The sequence below is a fragment of the Nuphar pumila genome, chromosome 11 (genome assembly GCF_984573655.1).
Source record: "Nuphar pumila chromosome 11, dmNupPumi1.hap1.1, whole genome shotgun sequence".
In the NCBI taxonomy this organism is placed as follows: domain Eukaryota; kingdom Viridiplantae; phylum Streptophyta; class Magnoliopsida; order Nymphaeales; family Nymphaeaceae; genus Nuphar; species Nuphar pumila.
This window is the reverse complement of record NC_143259.1, coordinates 115,145,603-115,168,495: the sequence shown is the minus strand read 5'-3', so window position 1 is coordinate 115,168,495 and position 22,893 is coordinate 115,145,603. Positions and strand designations below refer to the sequence as shown.

General features: G+C 38.8%; 1 protein-coding gene across 1 annotated transcript; it reads right to left on the bottom strand.

Annotated features, from left to right (window-relative positions):
- Window positions 1–3,660: 3,660 nt before the first annotated feature.
- On the bottom strand, window positions 3,661–6,363 carry LOC149822973 (uncharacterized). Its single transcript, XM_089980454.1, has 2 exons — window positions 5,701–6,363; window positions 3,661–4,292 (listed from the first exon to the last, which is right to left on the bottom strand). Exons 1-2 carry the CDS (start codon window positions 6,160–6,162, stop codon window positions 3,933–3,935), a joined length of 822 nt encoding a protein of 273 aa, XP_089836580.1. The 5' UTR covers window positions 6,163–6,363; the 3' UTR covers window positions 3,661–3,932.
- Window positions 6,364–22,893: the final 16,530 nt, after the last annotated feature.

Genomic DNA, 22,893 nt, shown 5'->3' with positions numbered 1-22,893 from the left:
AACTCTAGCATTACGAGCCTCTGAACCACTTATAATGAATAACTGATTTATTCTGGGTTTAACATAGGGGTGGTCATTGGGCCAGGTACCTGATGGGCAATCGGGTTGACAGCCATGGGCTACAGATTGCAGACCCGGTCTGATAGTAGTTGTGCCTGGCACAGCCTGGCTCGGGCCTCTAACTGAGCCAGCCCAAACACGAAATGAATATTGGGCCAGGTCCAACAAGAATCAGATAGTCTAAGCCTGGTCTGAACCCGATAATAATTGGGTTGGGCTTACATTGGTTCTGGGTTCGAGTGGGACCTGTTGGGCCATGCCCACCGTAGTTTTGTTTCACCTTAACCTAAAGTAACATAGCCTTCTGCCATTTGCAAATTGTGCAATTGTTTCGCCTTGACTAACCAATGGGGTCACCGCTTGTGTGGCAGGAGCAGTTAATGCACGTCACCTTATGTTGCGACGTTGCAAGTTCGAATCCCTATGGTATTGGTTGTATAACTGGTAGGGGTCTGCTTAAACCCAGCTTTCTCTCAAAAAAAAATTTGCTTTGGTTAAGGTGCAAACCTTGTCCCCTGCCCTCGCCCTGATCCACTACCATCCCTATTTGCTTTGGTCACTGGTTAGCAAATAGTAGCTTGAGAAAGTAGAACGTGTGATTGTGGATCACTTGTGATTAGGGGTGGCAATCGGGACGTGTTGGCGGGTTGGCCTATCAGCATACCTCAACCTGAACCCGACCCGTTTATTAAACGGGTCGGCTGTGGCAAACACGAACCTGGCCCGTTTAATAAACGGGTAACCCGACATGACCCGCCAACCCATTTAATAAATGGGTTGGGTTGGGTAAACGGGTTCTCAGGTTGGCGGGTTGACGGGTTGGGTTGGCAGACGAGTTGGCAGGTTGACCCACCCGCCTAACCCGTCTATTAAACTGGTCAGGCGGGTTGGCGGGTTGGTATATCCTTAACACGAACCCGACCCGTTTAATAAACGGGTTAGACGGGTCGACCCGTTTATTAAATGGGTTCATTTTTTCCAAACCTGAACCGGCGCCTAAGAGGCAGGTTAGCGGGTCGTGTCAGGTTTTGCCACCCCTACTTGTGATTTCTACTTTCACAAGTTTCAAGGTAAAAAGAAGCAAAAACAATTTCATCAGTCCATCGTAATCACAACCTTTTTGTATTCCATTAACCCTGGTAATTGTGATTTACAAGATTCAACAAACAGGGCATTACAAATATGCCCTTAGGGTGTGTTTGATTACCTCATATCTTTGAGAAGAACCGAGGTTTCATGGATAAGTTATGAGGCCCATTCCTTCCTTAGAAACGCTGGATCTCAAAAAGATCGGTTTTGAGATCCCCATTTTAAACCAAAACCACATCGAAACTGTGGATTTCAAATTCGATGGGGAAGGGGGAGGGGATCGGACTAGAGAACTTCGGATCTCTAATCTGGGGATCTTTACTTCAAAACCCTCGCATCTTGGGTATGAGGCAATAAAATGCACCCTTGGTGTAACAAATCTTACCGTTTCAGGATGTGAAACACTTTTTGGGCCAACGTGATAGAATTAAGATGATCGTTAAGCCTACATCCATGACAAAGCTCTCAACCTCTCTTTCTCTCTCTTACCTTTTTATTTAAGCGAAGGTAAGGGAAAAACAGGACAGCCGGCGAGGGTAAGTGGGAGGAGTGGTTATTTATTTATTTATTTTTATGAACGAGTTGCCGCCCTCCCGGTTGCAAAGGACGGCTCCGACGAAGGCTGGCGGCATCGTGCTTCTACCGGCTCCCCCTTCCTTCCCGACGAAAGCCGTTTCTGCAAAGGGGGGCCGGATCTTCCCCCTACGATTCAGAAAACAAACTCTGTTGTAGGGGGCAGCAGCACAAATACCGTCAACGACCGGCGTCCAGCAAGGCTGCCGGTCACCGGGAGCAGATGGGTATTCCTACATACCGGCCACACCGGCACCGGAGACGGGCTGTGAAATGCCATCGGTGACTCATTGTCGCCGGTCTATACCCATCAGCGGCACGGGAATGAGTCAGCAGGCCCAAGCCTGCCATCCACCAGCGTAGATGCGGAGATACACCGACATCCGCGAGCATCGAATGAACACTCCCTACGCACCCACACACCCAGCGGAATGCGCGGTAGGTGGGCCCATAACCCAATGTTGGACCATGCTTAAAAATTAGAACTGAAATGTTAATTCAACACCTACGGGTAAACACCACGGTTCTCCTTAGCTTATAGCTTGAGCTTCCCTCATCAGGCAGTCAAACCCCATATTTATAGTGAAAGGATAAGGGGAAGGCAATCAAGCCCCATATTTATAGTGAAGGATAAGAGGGGAGGGGGGTTTATCACGTTCTGGTAACCTCTACCCTACTAAATCCTACTAATTGCCCACTAACCCCTTATTAGTGTCAAACCGGGTCACACTATGGGTTGGATCCAAACCCAAATATCCAACAAAAACTTTATGACAAATGCAAAAGTTTATCCTAATTTTTTTTTATTGGAAGGAAATGAACATTAATTCTCACTTTTCAATGATTTGATGAAAATTTCAATTCATGTGATGCACAATAGTGTGATGTGATTCACTTCAATACATAGCATGCCATGATACATTGACATCTACTGCTCTTTAAACAAGCAGTGTAGCATGGGATGTAAAGATAGTTGCAAGCTGTGCTTCCTAAATTTCCCTCTAATTATTAATTTCATGCGTTTCATTGAGAAAAGATGGATAATTTTTGCATCTTCTAGTACCAATAGGAAAATGGATTATTGAGAAAATTTAATTTCATTTTAACCCAAATCTCAATAATAAAGCTTAATGAAAAGCTTCAATTTGTGTTCAGTATAAGACTTAAAACGTGTAAAAGACACAGAAATTGCACTATGGAGCCCCATTTTCAGTTACCAACTTGACACAAATTTCAAGTACCAAGGTAAACAATTATCTTCTACCTGTAGATGCTGTTGGAGTAACAGATTGCCAAAGTTAGCGAAACAGGACAAGCAATGGATCAATGGAGAGTGGGTACTGGTGTTGTATAAATTGCAAATTGTGAACCAATGCATAGGAAAGATGAGTGAGGAAGCCTAGCTACCATTTGGCAGTGGGGTGCCCATAGCAACATTCAAGGCATATATCGAGATAGACTCCCTGCTCGCCGTTGTCATGATTTATAAGCTTCACACTAGTGCTAAGAGAACAGTAATTTGGGTTCCTACAGATTAATAGCAGAAATAGTAGAATTACAGAATGTGATGACCCAGATGGAGAGTGATCAATTCTGATATACAGGAAATCAGTGGAATAATAGACATCTCTTTAGTAGCAACAGTAGACCTCAAGATTTACATTATTGTGTGTGAATTGTTACTTGTCTTAATGCACATGTGAAAATTCTAATTCACATAAGAATTTCATGAACTTCACAAATGCATGGTCAAGTACTAAAATTGCAGGGCAAATGGTAATATAAAAACCACCAGGCATTGATAACCGAGAAGGCTTGGGACCATATTTTCTGTGCAAAGTAGTTTCATAAATGTTAATAATCCAGTTGAATACAATGATGAGCCTAGCTGTTTTCGACATTTTATTGGCATTTGTTGGGGATATAAACTTATAGAGTACCTCATAAAATCGTAGGCCATAAATTTTTTTCTCAATTTTTCTTAGAGAAATGTATAAAATCCTCATCAAAGAAAAGAAACGTACATCAAATTAAACAGAGTTTCAATGGGGACGAAAGCAAAGTCACCTTCCCTAGAAATCTCAAGGACTAAACACAACACAATCTCAAACGCTTGCATGTACAGGATGGCCTAAAGTCAAGGGGGCCTAACAAACAATATTCAATGACAATGAGACACTGAGAGAGAGAAGATCTTGTAAAGGCATTCATCAGAGGTTATGAGGCAGCTGAAACTGCTGAGATCCGAAATTCTGTAGTGAAGAGTTCTGAATGAAGACCACAATGCCACATTTTCTGCTATCAAATCCCTCCCACAGGTTGAAGTTCACCGTCCCTGACACCGTCTTCTTAGCTGAAATATCACGAACGCTGCACATTTTCTCTAGTTTCCTAACGATAAAATCATTGGTCATTACACGCCCCTTGTTCTCCCCGCTGGAAATTTCTGTCACTAGCCTGCTCTCATGGAGAGCCACCATGATGTCCAAGCCCTTCCCATCCACCTTTGTCCTCAGAGAACCGTTCAAGGAGACTTGCAGTGTTTCAGGTGTTTTTCTTTGGAAGGTTGCCTGTTGACATTTACATTGTCAATTAGTTCAGAAGGCTAATTTCAAATTTAGAATATAGACATCATTCTGTAGATGTTTATGTGGCTGCATTGTGCCTATGCTCTCTCAATAAGAATACTAAAAACAGATCATATACTTTGGTCCATATGAAAGTGTGTTTTATTTGCAATGCAGAGCAATCAGCTAACGGAAATTGGGCTTTATAATAACTGTAAAAATTGAGATTGTTAATCTGTAATTGTACTTGACTTGATCCAAGGCCATTGGTATAGTAATTATGAAGTATTGGTTTTATGAAAAGGATATATCCATCTTGACAATATTACATAGCTGCAACTCAAAACGTTACATACCAAATTTTCGCACTCTATGGTTTCAATACTTTCAGATGTATTTAGAATCCTCAACATGCTAGTCTTCGCCAAATGGATGCAAGAATCATTCCATACAAGTCTTAAAATTTGGCAATCCATGTAGTACACTTCTGAGAACAGGTTTAAAATGCTACTTGCAAAATCTTTAATTATTAGCACAAATTCTACATGCCTTACAGTGTTCTTGATTTTCAGGCGTATCCAAGTTTGTTTCCTAATTACGCATCAAAAAAGTCCGAAACATCCTTAGATTGTTTCCTTAGATCTTTGATGCGTACATTTTGAAATTCAATTTATATTCTAGTTTTCCATTTGAATGCAAATAAATTACCACGGTTACTAGTTTAGTTATACTTCAATTGTATGATAAACAACCAATAACAACTGTATCATCTCTATTGTCTGTGGTGCAGATCTGTCTAAATCAAGGCATGTGATCAGTATTAAATTATAGTTATCCTAAATCTCTCTCTCTCTCTCTCTCTCTCTCTATATATATATATATATATATATATATATATATATATATATATATACCCTTGACAGCGTGTCCACCTATGTGGGTTTTGAGCTTCAACATTGCCAGGAAACCTCCGAGTTGTTTCCAAAGCAGAATTTGGAAGGAAAAAGTTTGTGTTTGGATGCAAGCTGTCACAAGGACACGATACAAAGGGAAAAGCACACATCAATTTTGTTTAAATTTTCATTAAGAAAAATAAACAAGGGGACACGACACATGGGTAAGTTGGAGTATTCCTGTGACGTAGGCTGCAAGTATTCAAAGAAGGAGATCAGATCCAAGGTATTACCTCTCAGGCAGTGGTCCAATAGAAGTACCTTAGGTGGATTACATCCTCAAGATGAATGGGATAAAACGAGAACAGATCAAGTGATACGGCAAATCATGTTTCATTTGTGCTATGATGGCAATCAACAAAAATTGTTACTGATCAAGTTATGATCTGATCTGTTCTCCGACCGCACCTGTCATGACACTTTTATCAAAGTAAAAGAGTTAGATGAAAGGACTTAACCTTCATTGTAGGGCCAGGAAACCTTGGTGCTTTGTTGATCATCTCCATGAGTGTCTGCTCGTTGGTGCCGAGGCACTCCGCCCGGCCCTGCACCACCGTCTGCGGCGTATAAATGCTGTCCTGCTGCAGCGCCTCGACGAACGCCTTCTGCCGGACGCTCCACAAGCTCGAGGCGAACGGGTCCTTCCACCCGAGGTAGTCCCAGTACTCCACATGGTATGCTAGGATGATCACCGGAGGCGCATCGGCCGGCAATTCTCCGCGGCCGAGCTGCGAGATTAGGAGCTCGGCCTCGGGGGAGGTGGTGCAGCCTTGAGAGGTGAATAGCTCTACCAACACAGCCCCTCCTTTCCTCTGGTCCTCCGGTTCGGCGGCATTGGCCGTATAGACCTTGGCCGCGTTCTCCGACGGATCTTTGCTGCTTCCTCTGCGGCCGAAGCACGCTAACAGCTTTGGCGCCATCGTTGGAAAACCGTCGATCTCGTCAAGAGATCGCCAGATTAGAAAATGGAAGGTGGTGGTGGTGAAGATGAAGAGAGAGGAAGGAAAAAAGAAGGTAATGTGGGTAAAGAAATTAAGTTCGCTAGGTGGAAGGGTGAAAGGGATGGAAGAGAGAGAGAAAGAGTCTCTCTCTCTTGGTGGGGGTACAGGGATGGGTGGTGGTCGGTCTCTCTCTCTCTTGGTGGGGTTACAGGGAAGGGTAATGGTGGGGGAGGGGAAGAAAGAGAAGGTAAATGGAATGACGTGAAAAACGAACCAAACACCTACTTTTCCTCCTCTTGCAAACCGTACACGTGTAGGGCAATGATAGCCACAACCAACCGTGTTTGGTGCCGACACCACCGGGTCGGACCCAGACAGCTGGTGTTCAGCTCTTCATTGCATTCATTATTATTTATTTTCTTTTTTCCAACTTTGAGGTCACCCATAGGTGGTGATGTGGCCATGTGGGTACCCAATTATCTGCCTACTTTAGTTCATGGGTTGGATCAAGGTAGGTCGGGATTCGGTTTAGTGTTGGCCATCTAATTGACTCTAAACCTTTAACCAAGTCAAAGTTGAATGAAATGGGCCCACAAAGGTTCCGCTCGTAGGGGGTGTTGACTTATAAATGTCACAAAGTTGGAGGTTCATCACAAGTTCGAAACCCACGGGTGACGTGTCATCCTGTAAGGTTGAGCTGAGAGTAGTTCCAGATGGACAGGGAAGACCGAAAGGGTTTAAACAACAAGAGGCCAGCCAATGTGCGGCGAATAAATGGGGGAGGGGGTCCCTTTTGATTATCCAAAAAAAAAAATTGTTGAATGAAATGGAGGTATTCCAACCACGGGGACTATCCCTTAACTTGCCAATGATTAAGGGTTTAAAAGGGTCTGATGTAGGACGGTTCAGATCCGAATATGAACCTGAATTCTAAGTTTGCATTCTAATCTGCTGACAACTGAACTAGGTTCCTCATTGTAGAGTTGAATCAAGATCAGAAATTTATATAATGTAACCTGGTAAGAATATGTGTAAAATGTTCAAATGAACTGGATTAGATCCCAATCTTAACACATACCCTATAGAGTCTGGATAAGGATGTAAATGGTTCGGATTCGAATTGGATGTAGCCAATACCATATCCAACTAATTTGATGTTAGCTACATGGATTCAAATTCCAATAGTGAAAAGCTCATAAAAAATCTGATTCTTTACATGTAAACAAATTCAGATATCCATCAAATTAATTTATATTTTTGGCATAGAAAAAAAATCAAAACCATATTTGCATCTGATTATAATGGGATATGGTTTTGGGTTACCAAAAGCAACTAAATGGAGTTTAAAGATATGATCATGTACGTGTACCATTCAGACTTAATTCAAGATCCGTTGACAGGATAATTTATCAGATTCAGATTGGAAAATCCAACTAAATCTGATCCATTTGCAACCCTACCAAGAAGAAGAAAGGAGTACAAATTGGATACCATGTTACTTGATTTGGATCGGTCAAAATTTGATGAACCCGAAAATGTTCTCTTTGACTTAATTTTCCATGTAAGAGTCGTTAATTTTAGACGGTTTACCTTTATGGGATCCTGTGTGTAATTATGCACAATTTAGATACAAGCTCCAAAAACCAAAATTTTCAATTGACTTTCAGGATCCGGTACATAGAAAACGGTTTTGATTTGAGAATAAGGTTTGGATTCTGGTTGGATGACACCCCATGATAGTGAATGATTGGCTATCTTGGTAGAGTCCTCTCAACCAATCGGGCTGTCATCGGGTTGGATCCCTTGTGGGTCCATATCATAGACCAACCATGTAGGGCCCCTTAATTTCCAGAATCTATGCACGGATCTGACGAGGTGTATGTGAATGGATTGGGGCCTGGGCTGACCAATATGTAACTCCCGTTTAGTTTTTAGTGACACTAATGCAAGCAGATCCGGTGAGTGGGTCCATATACTTTACAAAGTACTTGGGCCACACAAAGCAGAGAAATTGAATTTCTGTGTTTTGTATTTTACATAGAAAATCTGTGCCCGCTTAGCAATTTCCTGTGTTTGTATTTTACACAGAGAATCGCTGCACGTGTTAGCGATTTTCCGTGTTTTGCATGGCCCAAGTGCTTCGTAAAATGCTCGAATCGATCACCTAATGGTGCCTCGGGGTGTTTGGACCAGATGCTACCAACTCAAATAAAACTGTCTAAGCAATCTCATCCTACTTCACAATGCTGTGGTTTGTGATCTCAATCACTGCCTGGATGCAAAAACCTAACCTAAATCAGCACTAATATAATAAGGTGTTAGATTGTGCTGTTCACAATTGTTAACAGCTGTAGAGTTCATTTAATTAACAAGTGATAGCATTACTTTATATATGTACCATTAATTTATCGGTACAATCTCAATCAGTACAAAAAATTGTGATGTCAACCCTCACAGATGACTTCCTAACTTGGATCACATTTGCACAAGAATGTACTGGTTGGGTAATTGGTTATTGGTATACATTAAACTAGGGATTCTTACTCCTTGAGGATGGGATGTCCAACGCATTCTAGATTTGAGAGTGAATGGGACCCTAGAGATTCATGGTGAGTGAGATTTAGAAATGATCCAATTAGTGGAAGTTTAGATCCTTTGATCCATATGGATAGATTTTACATCTATCTGTCCATTCTAATACCTGGACCTCCTGATCTGTTAAATTTTTGGGTTTCGAACATACTTCATTCTTGTTGGATCATTGATCCTATTTGAACTATTATACTTAAGTAGCCTAGTTTCATCTTTTTGAACTACTATTCCTTCTAAACTTGAACCGCTTTTCATTGAACCTGTTTGGCTGTATATTCTAAAAAAGTGTATTTATGTCCTTTGGTTATTTAGTTGTATATTCTAAAAACAAGTTATAATGAGTTTCAAACTGTTAAGGATATAATCAAGATCCAAGCCCAAGCAGAGAAGAATCAATACAACTACCATGGATCAGGCTCAAGTTAGGATAAAGAAGGCAAATCTGGCAACATCCAAACTGACAATCAAGGATTAGGCTCAAGATTGGATAGAGATCACATGTCTGGCAGCATCAAGGATGAATCTAGAAAGAAATCTAATGTAAATGGGAAAGATCAAAATGATCCTAAATCTAAGGAGAGAAAAAAGGCATGAGAATGTAAAACAAATCTTGTGTGTTTACTATAAAATAAGAAATGAAACCTCCTCTCCTTGAGTGTTGAGAGAGGAGAGAACATTCTATCATGGATATAGGTACCCCTGTGGACTGAACCACGTTACACCATGCCTTCCTGTGCGTGACATCTGATTTCACCATACTCGTATATGGTATCAGAGCTCTGCAAGATCTAGTGATCATGGAGAAGCATGACAACACCATTTAGAGTGGCAACAATGCACTTGTCTCTGCGGGGTTAGGGTTGAGTTCTGGTCTTCCTATTCTCCCTCCACCCACCAATATAATCTTCAGTATTTTCTCACGGCAACTTCTTACTTTGGGAGTCCCATTTCACCCCCATTGTTGAGAAGTCATTGTTAGAGCACATCGTGCTGATAAGCTTGGTGCTTGCAACAGCTTCGATTCTCTCAAGGTGCAGAATCGTGATCATGCTAAAGTCCATAAGGATGAGAGATTCCATTCAGATCAGACACAAAGTTGTGATCGTGCAAGACTTCATCTTGAGAGCAAAAGAGTCTATGATGTCCACGATACTGATCACGTTGGAGAGTCCATTCCTTGCCAAAGTCTTAAGTCTCATCAAATTGCAAAACACGCTATAAATGTATCGAGGAGTATTCTTCTCAAATCTGTGTACTTGAGCATATATAAATATCCATGAGGTGCAGATACAACCAGCTGGTGCTCAGTTGAATTATTTCTTTATTAACTGAAGTTGTCAACTCTCAAATAGTGGATCTTGACACGTCATATAATGTATGGAAGGCTATGAAAGTAGCCTACAATCTCATATAAAAGTCATGCAACTGAAAGAACAACTACAATGCTTCAAGGGAAGCAAATCTACAGATGAGTACGTCTAGAAATTCAAAATGATTGCTTATCAACTAGCTCTAGCTGGAAAGCTCGTCCAAGAAGATTACTTAATCCTCTATGTTCTTCCAGGCTTGCCATGAGTATGATTCTTTTTGTGTTTTGATCAGCAGTATATTTGTTGAACTTCATAGCCTCCTTCTATCTCAAGAGGCCCATCTCTCATAAGGTGATCAAAGTAGAAAAGAATCTCTTGAAGCTAACTAAATGCAAAGAGGTGACAAAAATAGAGAAAATTCCCGAGAAGGTCCAGGTGGTCAAGGACATTTTAGAGGTTGTGGCAAAGGTGGCTGATTTTATGGTAGACCTCCAAAATCAGGCTGGAGGTCAGTCTTCGTCAAATGGTGATGGAAAACAAAATGAATATGGAAGGAAATATATTGTTTGTCAATTTTGTGACAAACCAGGTCATTCGGCTAAGATGTGCAAGTTTATTTCAGCTAAAGCACAAAATATGCCATCACATGCATATCATGTTGCTCCCGTAGTACCAGAAGAAGATGACTGGTACCCAGACTCAAGAGCATCTCATTATATTTCTCCATATATGAATGCTCTTTCATCCCACTCAGAATATCAGGGTCAGGACTCTATCAAGATTGGTAATGGTAAAGGGTTAAAAATTTCTCATGTTGGTAGCTCTACTTTTAATTTTGCATGTGACCAAAATAACCAAGAAATTGCTTTATGAGTAAAGATTCACTCAAGACAATAGAGTAGCCTTCGAGTTTCACCTGTCTTATTGCAGTGTGAAAGATGGCAAAACCAAAAAGGAGATTCTTCATGGAAAAGCAAAAAATGGTCTCTATTATATTGATTCTTTTAGAAACCTTGAGAATAAATCTACCAATGTAGAGTAAAGAGCTAAATTTGATATTTGGAATAGTAGCCTTGGTCATGCTAGTTTAAGAATAGTTCAAAAAGTCATTTATAACTTTGGTTTGCCATATATTCACAGTGGTTTTCATATTTGTTTTGCATGTCAAATGGATAAGCAACATAAGCTACCTTTTTCTCGAATCTCTTATGACAATATTGAACCTTTACAAATTGTATTTTCTGATGTGTGGGGACCAACCCCTATGCTTGGTGAAAACAGCTACAAGTACTACATCATTTTTGTTGATGCATATTCTAAATATTTATGGTTTTATTTAATGAATCATAAATCCGATGTGGCTGGTGTTTTTATAAATTTAAAGTTCTGGTTGAAAAATTGGTTGGAAAGAAAATAAAATTCCAGCATATTGATGGCGGTGGTGAGTTTACCGCTCTTGATCCCTTTTTTGAAAGATTCTGGAATAGGACACTAGGTTTCCCATCTTCATACCCAAGAACAGAATGGTACATCTAAAAGGAAACATAGGCATGTTGTTGACATTGGGTTAACTCTTATGGCTCATGCCCAAATTCCCAAAAAAAAAAATGGACTTATGCATTCTCTACGACCGTGTACCTTATTAACTATTTGCCTATGCCCAATCTTAAGTTTAAATGTCCTCTTGAAATTCTGTTTAAGAAAAGTCCATATTATAAATTCCTTAAGACTTTTGGGTGTGCATGCTTTCCTAACCTGAGACCCTATCGTAAAACCAAACTAGACTTTAGATCCAAAATCATGTGTTTCTCGGTTATAGCAATAACCACCATGGGTACATTTGTTATGATCCATAGTCACATAAAACTGTGATCTCTCATGATATCACATTTGATGAGAATGTTTTTTCTTTAGCCAATATTTTAGAAAAAAAATCACCTTCAAATTCTAATTCCTCTCATGTGTTAGTAACCATTGATTCTAGATTCAACCCTCCTCCAAATAGTTCATCCTCACCTGAGCCATCAACCTTAAATGCAGGAGAGTCTAGCTCAATCGAATCTTCTAATGTTAGCCCATAGTTGAACTAGAAGAACCTTCTAACATTTAGAAATCTTAACAAAGTCCTCCTCCTACACTATAAAAAAAATGTGTTTAGCGACGGATAGCATCTATCGCATAATCCTGGTCGCTAAATAGCGATAGAACTGATCTATCATTAATTCGTCACTAATTAACGATGGATTAGAAATGGATGTAATCGTCACTAAACAAGCACGGATTTGGTTTTGCGAAATAATGTAATTCGTTGCTATTTTAGCGACGGATTACATTCCGTCACAAAACCAAATATTAACAATGGATATTATCCATCGCTAATCCATCGCAAAATTTTAAAAAAAAATCTAAACGAATCGGGTTAGATCCATAAGAAACCGGGTCCCAAACATAAGCCCGAGAAAAAAAAATCTCGAGAGAAGAAAAATTAAAACAACTGTGTCTAAGCTGTGGGGTAAAGTAGGAACCACGAGAGAAGACTTACTAGTTACTATCATTTCCGCATGAGCACACATGTAGAAATCAAAACAGCCTATGTCACACGTTGCCCCCATATTGTATCCCCTTATATAGTGGTCATATTGAAAACTTCATAAAAACAGTTATATCCCTGTATCCACAGCCATATACATGTGACATAGCCCCCAACATGTTTTAAGCATGTCTTTGAGCCTCACCAGGTGCATCCCTGATATAAGCAATTTTATAAAGCATTTCTTCATGTAATGGAACCAACCTTTTCCTTTTGTTTCTTCCTTAATGCGAGCAACAAAATCTTCAGTTTTGTAGTTTATGCACACATCTATCCCAAGATCCTTGCAAAATCTGAGCTTCTCATGATTTCCTGAATAAAAAATTTTAATATCACAGACATGTCACATCACATTCAAGGTTTAATTAACAATGCAAAGTGTTGATCAGTCACCTGTAGTGACAAAAACTCTTGCCCCAATATGTTTAGCTATTTGAATGGAAAATGTTCCAATTTTGCTTGATCCTCCATGAACCTATGACAAAAATAGCTAACCATCTTTGCAGATCTCTGTAAGAGACATAAACATTGTTCAGAACCAGAAATCATAGGAAGCATTCTAATTAAAAATCAACATTATTTATAAACAAGATCATTTTTGAAGACTTGGAAGTTGTCACTTGAGGTGCTACTTTTCATAAATAGTGGTTGCAGGTTCTAGGAGGATTGAGAAATCGTTGGACACAGTCATGAGTTCAGAAGAAGCATAGATTAGAGATATACCTGCAAAGTTACAATTTCATTGTAGTAATTTTCTCTATGAGTGGCTTCTGAAACATACAATCTGCGTCATTGAAGTATTAAGTGTTACTAGAGAACCAGTTTTGCACCTAATCAAGTTACATATATCCTTATAATAATATAATGGTTCAATTCCCTGATCAAAAGCACTGTGAGAATAATTAAACTGCATTCAAGATTCAATGTCAAGATGCACTCACAAATAACAGATTGATGTGCATATGAAATTAAAGTCAAGAGACTATTGGGAATAGTAGCATAAAGAGGTAATGTTTTAAACCTTTTCAAGTTCTTAAATAAACCTACAAGTTCAATGGAGCTCCCAAACTCACTTAAAATCATATCCATGCAGTTGTTGCATAACTTCAAGAGCCATCCTATCAAATTATCCAATGAATAGGAAAGAAGCATTCAGAGTTACTTAATAAATTCTGAGAGTTCATACATTAAAAATGTTACAAATAATAGGAAAAAACTTCAACAGCTTTCACAAGTAACATAACATAGATATAAAGAAAGGGACTAAGAAAGCACCATCATGGGGTTCCTACAAAAGTATTTTGTGACCATTGCCTATCACCAGTATCAAGCATACAAGCTGAAACTCCAAAATCTGCTAACTTAACAACACCATTAGCATCAATTAAAACATTTCCAGCCTGAAATCCTCGAATAGATGATATTAGAAAGGACAAGATACCATTTCATAGAAATAACATGATCATATTAGCAATATCAAGATACAATTTCATAGAAAAAACATGATCACAAGAGCATCCATTTAAGAGGACTTGGTAGAAACATATCATAGTACTACACCTAGAATAGCCAATCACTTTTAGTCTATCTACTTATATTCTTCAAGGTTTTGCTAATTTGAAGTTTGAACCCTTTTCAGGAGTTTTTCTTTCATTCTAGCTCAGTAGGGATGGGCAAGTGGGAGCTGGCTAGACTTTACATTGGGTATTAGACTAGAATTGAAGAAACATTTTGGTGACAGGTCTTAAACTCAGGAGTTGACAAATATGTTATGTAAATGATTTCACCAATTGTAACAAGAGTACATAAGCAGAAAGAGAAACATTTTCGTAAATATACACATCTATTTTACAAGAAGGATCAACTCAAAATCAAATAAATTTAATTAAATAGAAGATAACAAATTTAACAAGCAAGAAGAAAGCACTTCTTACTGTACAAGAGAAGCTTTCAATAATGAAATTTATGAAATTGGTATAATGTCATTACCAACTAATGAACAACAAGCCTTTGGAGATGATCCAGGAAGACTTGGAAACTGACATCATCTGTGAAAATGATATCTCCGCCTGGTGGGGGCACTATGTCAGAGTTATAGGTGGGAGAAGGATTTAATTTTTCCAGTAGAAAACGGGCCTAACCAAGCCAATAAGGGGGTCAAAATTAGTAGCTGAACTAAAACCAATACAACAATTCTCTATAAGCAACACAAAATGAATTAACATCTCCAACCTTCTGCAACATATGATTTATAAGATCATGCTAAATATAAAATGGTTGACGCCATATTCGAATGCAACCACGTTGACTGGAATTGATTCCAATCTAATAGAAAATGGCCTCATGCTAAGGTTAGACTTGTAGAGATGTGCCAAAAAGATGCTCAGAAACGTAAGTGGGAGAGACACCATATGTGAAAACTTTCAAGAGATGTACATGCTAGAGAAAGTATAAAGGATGGATGAAAATGCCAAAATGCCCCTTTAAACCCATTTGTTTATCTAAATCTCCAAAACTTCCACATGGAGCATTTATCAAATACGCCATGAATGTCCAAAATATCACAAATTATACTAAAATAATGATGTAAGCACCAAAGCTGAAGAGTTTTCATTACAAGGTCAACTGTTCCAAGAATTTTCGTTGCAATATGTTTGTCAGGTGTTATTTAAGCATCCCAATAGTATTGTATAAATGCATGCAACTTTGGGTTCAACCACAATCTGTTCCCCATTTAACAAAGAGCTTAGGCCATCTGATTGATGTTGACAGGACATGGTATAACTGATCCAAGCAACCAGTGTTGAAGACAAGTAGAGTACTCAGCTTCAATCAAGTATCAAATCAGTCTCACCAATCCAGAGTGAGACCCACTGTAAATAAGACATGGACAACACCCCAAGTAAATGAAACAAATACTTGTATACCTGACACAACAAGCAGCTTAGAGCCCATTCATGTTTCAACTTTCAAGAGATACATGATTTTAGGCTTAGCTGAAACCTCTGCTATCGTAGATTAGTAATCTTTTCTCCAAAACAAGACAAGAAGAAAAAATGGGAGAGTTACCTGGGAGCCATGCTGATCACATATAACCAAACGAGGAATAGAAAAATGCTCACTTATTATGACATCTACCACATCACTGGGCACTTGAAGCAATTGAGCAAACACCTGCAGGCATGGCGGTTAGTTTAATTTCTATAAAATATAAACCATGGCTATCTCATTTTTCTTATTTACACATATAAGATTGTGGTTTTGTATTTTGTGGTTCATCTTTCACTTTTTCAAATATAACTGGCTCTGGTAAGGCTATGGTTGGATTTACAAGACTGGCTGGGATTGGTCCTGCGATTTCACTCATTGATCAAATCCAGCATTAAAAAATAAAGCAAGGCGAATGCCATAATTCCTACCAAAATTGGAAGAGAAAACAATATACATCAGAATGGCCAACTGTTTCTTTTACATCAAGATACAATAGAAACTGTTGAGGACAATTACTTCCAAGACCTACCAAAGAGCTTTCCGAAGAATCCCACCACAAACTAAGGGCAAAGTTGCACAATTCATTCTATGATCACATGATCTGAGACGTTGGATTGCTGAAGGAAGAGTGTGCCCATGATTAAACACCCCATAGAAAAAGCTTATAACTAAACTTGTTTACTTGATAAACAATATCCATGATTCTGAAATGAAAATAATAAATGCACCACTTGAAATTTGAATCCACTTTAGGGATACAGTAGTAACTCAAAGTATGGTAGGAACATGAAGGATGCATAATATGGTAAGAGAGCACAGAAAGATTTTGCATGCTATATGCCAAAAAATTATAAATGAGGTTCAATTTTCATTATTTTTGATGTATTTGGTAGCTGAATTCTTCCACCTCTTTTTTCTCCTTTTTCACTTTGCAAAAGAATCAGATTTTGGTGAAAAGAAAAAAGAAAAGCAATATTGAATGTGCTAGAATGTATAGAAGATATAAACTTGGTTGAACGTGATATGAAATAACTTTGTTGAATACTACAGAAAATCCAACCACAACATAAAGGAAAAAAGAAGGTAATTATAGCATGATGATCCAGCAAGCCTAAAACAAGAGCATCCATTTAAGAGGACTTGGTAGAAGCATCTCAAAGTTCATAATGATATCAACAAAAGGCTTCACAGGAAAGGCTTCTATCAGCAAAATATTGAACGATCTGGAAAAATGAAGTGGCAAAAGCAGATGTCAGTCACTGGGAAATGAACCGCTGTGATGGATAGTGCAGAGGGTGGCGAAGAAGGGGGCGTCCAACATTGGTTGGGGCTCCCAGCGGCATGGTAGCAGCATCAAGTCGCAGTAGGGGTTGGTTCACCTCTGATCGATGTCTGAATAGGGAAGAGCAGGGGAAATAGGAAGAGGAGGAGGTCACGGTGGTGACAGTCGCACTAGTCTTTGATAGGCGCCCAAACAGACACTTCACGATGGTGCCTCACCCGGCTTTCGGCGTCGCAGTGGAGGGTTTCAAAGAGAGAGGGGGTCGCCAGAATGGCATGGCGACTATGCACCCGTGGGTGCTCGGATGAAAGGGGAAACACAGGAGAAAGAAAGGAAAAAGGGAAAAGAAGAAGGGAAGGGAAAGGAGAGAGGAAGGAGGGGAAGACGAGTCGGCCAACGGGGGTCGGTGACGATGTGGCTCCGACCGATCTGCGGACGAGGAAGAGAAAGGAGAAGAAGAGAAGGCTTGGGGGTGGCTGCATACAGTGAAAGAGGGAAAAGTGCAAAGGGGTGAAAAAAAAATTTGTGGTTTAAATCGAAAAGTAGCGACAAAAAAGTTCTGTCACAAAATCCGTCGCTAATTAGCGACGAACAAATTTTGTCGCTCATCTGTCGCAAAGTTACGACGGAGTTTGAGATGGAATGTTTCCATCACTAATTAGCAATAGATTTTGTGATGAAAAAATTTTGTCCCTAATTCCAATTTTGGTGACGGCTAGTTTTCTCTAGCTAATCCATTGCAAATTTGTGACGGAAAAAATTTGTCGCAAATTTTTGTCGCTAATTAACATTTTTCTTGTAGTGCTACCTCTGCACCTGAAAAAATTCATCATGTGATTACTCATGCTCAATATGGCACTATCAAGCCTAAAGTTTACCATACTTCCAAATATTTTATGCCTATTGCCTTGCTGAATGAACTAACTCGAGATCAAGAGCCCACATTATTCAAACAAGCTTCTAAGGATCCAAAATGGTGCAATGCAATGCAACAAGAGTATGCTTCCCTCCTGCATAACCATACCTGGGAGCTTGTTCCTCTAGACAAATCTCAAAATCTTGTAGGGTACAAGTGGGTCTACAAGATCAAAAGGAGGGCCGATGGAACCATTGAGCATTATAAGTCAAGGCTTATAGCTAAAGGATTTTACCAAGAAGGAGTTGCCTCTTTGAGACATTTAGCTCTGTTGTCAAACCTACCACCATTCAAGTAGTTTTGTCCATAACCCTGAGTGCAAGGTAGAAAGTTAGACAACTTGATGTCAACAATGTTTTTCTTAATGGAAGACGAAGAAGATGTCTATATGGTGTAGACTCCTGGTTTTGAAAATTCAACTTTTTCTCACTATTTGTGCAAACTTAAGAAAACATTATATGACCTACAGCAAGCTCCTTGAGCATGGTTTTAAGAGTTGAGTAGTGCTCTAATAAAAAAAGGCTTTGTTGGGTCTAAAACTGATCTCTCTTTATTTGTTTTTCATAAGAATGGATTGCATCTCTTTGTTTTAATTTACGTGGATGATATCTTGGTTATTGGAAATTCTACATCCTATATTTATGACTTGGTGACTTATCTTGGAAACCAGTTTGCTCTAAAAGATCTTGGTCGGTTGTATTATTTTTTGGGCATAGAAGCCACATATTCATCTCATGGCCTCTTATTATCTTCGCGTAAATACATTCTGGACCTACTAATGAGATCCAATATGCTAGATACAAAACCAATATCAACTCCAATGTCTGTATCGTCAAAACTCATAACCACAAATATATCAGAAATTAAGAACCCAACTCTTTACAGAAGTATTGTTGGTGCCCTTCAATATATAACTTTAACAAGACCAAATATTGCCTTCAGTGTGACTAAGGTGTGTCAGTTCATGCATCAGCCCTCTATGGATCATTGGGCATCAGTTAAATGAATTTTGAGATATCTAAATTTTTTAATTCAATATGGTTTGATGTTGAGACCTTCAAAGGCTCTTTCGGTTTTCGTGTATTCAGATGTTGATTGGGCAGGATGCCCAGATGATTGAAAATTGACTTTTGGCTATGCCGTTTATTTTGGTCCAAATTTAATATCCTAGAGTTCACAAAAGCAAAAGGTGGTCTCTCTCAAGTACTGAAGCTGAGTATCGAGCAGTTGCCAATGCCATAACTGAAACTTCATGGACACAATACCTTCTGACTGAATTGGGAATTCCAATCTCTTCTCCCCTAATTATGTGGGGGTGACAGTGTCAGTGCAACCTACCTTGCCACTCATTCAATGTTTCATAGTCGCAACAAGCACATTAAAATTGATATTCATTTTGTCTATAACAAGGTTGCTCACAAACAACTTCAAGTCCAACATCTCTCATCGCAAGATCAGATAAGATGACATATTAACGAAACCTTTGCCAGTGTCATCTTTCCAATATTTCAAATCTAAGCTCAATGTCACCTGCCCGACGCTGAGCTTGCAAGGAGGATGTTAAAGTGCATCGTGCTAATAAGCCTGGTGGTTGCAACAGACTCTAGCCAGATAAGAGCCTCAATTTTTTCCAGGTGGAGAATTGTGATCATAACAGAGTCTATAACAATGAGAGATTCTATTTGGATCAGGTACAGAGTTGTGATCATGCAAGACTCCATCTCGAAAGCAAAAGAGTTTGTATGTGATGCTAATCACGTTAGAGAGTCCATTCCTTGCAAAAGTCTCAAGTCTCATCATATTGCAAAACATGCAACAAATGTATCTCGAGGAGTATTTTCCTCAAATTTGTGTACCTGAGCATATATAAATATCCATGAGGTCCTCTCTCTTAGATGATTATAGAAAGAGTGTGAGAGGACCATTATTGTGGACGTAGATCAAACTGATCGAACCACGTTAAAATGGTCTTAGTGTGATTGTGCATGTTTGAGTGTGAGTGTGTTCACTGCTCCTGTTGTCTGGTGATTTTTTAGTTATGATTTAATGGACTTTGTGGATGGTTCAAATCAATGTCCAACTAAGTTTATTCAACCTAGTCGAGGAAAAATGGATGAGTTGAATCCCGCCTATGTGCAGTGGCACATACAGACGATCAACGCTTGTTGAGCTGGCTATTGTCCTCTTTGACCAATCTGGTCCATAGCGAGGTGGTTGGCTTGTCCACTTCTCATGATGTTTGGACATCTTTGAAGTGTATTCTTGCTATTTATTTTTGTTATAGGGTTCAACAACTCAAGTCTTAGCTTCATAGTCTTCATAAGGGGTCAAATTTCATATTAACTTACTCTTATCGTGCTAAGTTGCTCACCAACTTGCCTTAGGCTCAAAAGTAGTATCTAAAGATGATTTGGTCATCCATGTCCTAATTGCTTTGCCATCAGCTGAATATGGTTCTTTTTTAACTTCTTTGAAAACTAGTAGACACCTCAATTTTGACTTGGTTGTCGAGTCAAAGGTCATACATTCAAAATTTGGTTGTCTGAGTCTTTTCTGCATACTCTAGACTTTCAACTTATTTTTGGCATACAAAACATCTTCAAATTTTTTGTCCATAAGATATAAAAAATCATTAAAACCATGTCATTTTAATACTAGAATACAAAGTTATAGCCAAAATAAGCCGATTTGTTTATTTGAAAACTTTATTTTCAAGTAAGGATAATTTTGGGTATGATTTTTACCCTAAAAATGGATCAAATTTGGTTTTCACTCAAAAGATAATTTAAAGTAGAGGATGTAAGGTTTTCAATTCACCAAACATCACCTCAAAAGGATGTAAGGTTAGGGAGTTATAGGCAAAACAAATCAACCTATCATGGTAGTTTTATATGTTCTATCAGACGAGAAGTCAAAAAATCCAACCTGTCATTAGACACTATCATACCTTCCATCAAATATACCTAAGTTGTCACTAAACAACCTGAATTATCGTCCAACTAGAGTCCAAAACCCGAGCTTGTCATCAAACTGAGCCCACTTGTCATTAGATAGGGTCAGATAACTACTTAAAAAATTGATTTGTCGTTTGACAGAGGGTTGCCTATTTTGGTCTGGGACACATGCAAAAACAAGGCTAAGGCTTATCCCACCTTCTAAAATCATAAAACTTTATAATTATGCCTTTCTTAAACAAAAGCAAGTTTCCCCAAGTGGGTTTGGCATAATGGGCTTGGGCCTTGATTGCTAGATGGGCAGTCAAGGTTTGATTCCCATGGGCATCATCCCTCTATGCAAGCCAACACGTAGCATAGGCCTCGAGGGCAGGGGTTCTAGCCTCAATGTTTTATGTTGTCAGCATGATAATCGTAAATATGGCAGGCTAAGCCAGTGCAACCAGGTCTTTATGTTGGGTGTGGTTTCTTCAAGTTATAAATTAAAAAAAAAAACAAGTCCATCTAGTCTATCAAAAGCTTGTTCTACCCAATTACTAAATTACTCTTTCGGATATCAACCACACAATTTAGGCCAATCAGAGCTTGACACAAATTAGATTTAGGCTGGTGCGTAGCATCTAAATATTGACCATTAAATCTAAAATCCATTAGAATTTGATCTTGGATATGAAAATCGGAGTACAAGGTCTACCTTAAATTATATAAATAGGGGCCGACCCTCCTCACCTATTTCACCATCTAGAATATGAAATTGGAGTAAGGAGACCCTGCTACACCGTGAGCCCATCTTAGCCTAGGTCAACTCTACTCTTCTGAACCACACAACCCTATCCCACTAGTTCTAGATCAACCCACCTAGCCAATTGGGTCTACTCTCCCAAACACACACCCACAGAGCTTTAGCCATGTGGAAGCTCTACTGAATTCACCCTACAATCATCAAATCTTTTAGGAGGGCTACCTAAGCATGTGGTGAATCTCTTCCATCACTTTTCTCTTATTTTGCATTTTATATAGATTTATTGCATTTAAATCAGTTTGTTTGACTCCTTGTATTGTTTGATGATCTTTTTTTTGTCTGAAAGCTAAGACAACCCTCTATAACATTTCTTTGTTCCCTACTAAAATAAATTTCTCAACCCCTAAATTTTGGCATTGGAATCTGACCTGGATTTTGGGAATGTGTTCTATTCAGTTTTGATAAATTTCAATACGAATGTCATGTCTCAGTCATCAGAGATCATCTCTTCATGAGTTTTTTTTGTTTGACAGCTAAGACTCATATATAAGTTCTCTATTTATGTTTTTTTTTTCTGGTTATGAGTCTTTGGCCTCGTTATATGGGCCTCAATAAGAGGAACAACCCCCCCCCCCCCCACACACACACACACACACACCCTTGTTGCAATATCTATGTGATCCAAAATTGTTTACTATTGATATTTATGTTGTTTGAAATATTATTGTCTTTGGGTCAATTCCTCTGTTGGACAAATTTTCTAAAAACCTTCCTATATACTTCACAATTTGGGCCCAAACTGAAGAACTAAATAAAAAATTTCTCGATCTTGATCAAAATAGCTTGTGGTCTTTTGATCGGATCCCCAATGACCTTGTGTCAGATCAATATTTATTTCTTCTGATCCCTGATATACCTGACCTCATTTTCTCTTTTGGGAGCTTTATCGAAAAAAACAATATTTTTCCTTAAAGTTGTTGCCCAAGACAGAAAATAAGGTTTGGATCCCTTATTTTCTTTGTTTTTTGGTTTTATGGGCCATACTTTTGTCATTTCGCTTTCAATTTCAGAGAAGCTAGACATGTCTACTTTTTTATTTTTTTGCTTTAGCTTTAGAAACCATGTTTTCTAAACTATATTATTTTTAGTGTTTGTCTTAGGTTAGAAACCCTAGGCTAGTCGCACTTAGGTCTTCCTATTTAACATAATTTTTCCTTTCCTTGTTTGCTAAGAACTTAGAAAATCCTTGTTGGAGAATTTCTTGGCATGTAGAAAGAGATTTAATATAAATGAGAAAGATCAAAATGATCATAATTCTAAGAAAAAAAAAGGT

What these genes read in the sequence shown, in the direction of transcription:
- LOC149822973 (XM_089980454.1), bottom strand. Translation starts at nt 6,162, where the DNA reads ATGGCGCCAAAGCTGTTAGCGTGCTTCGGCCGCAGAGGAAGCAGCAAA. An exon ending in TTCCTGGCCCTACAATGAAG is followed by an intron (nt 4,293 to 5,700) that starts GTTAAGTCCTTT and finishes AAATGTCAACAG; the next exon opens with GCAACCTTCCAAAGAAAAAC.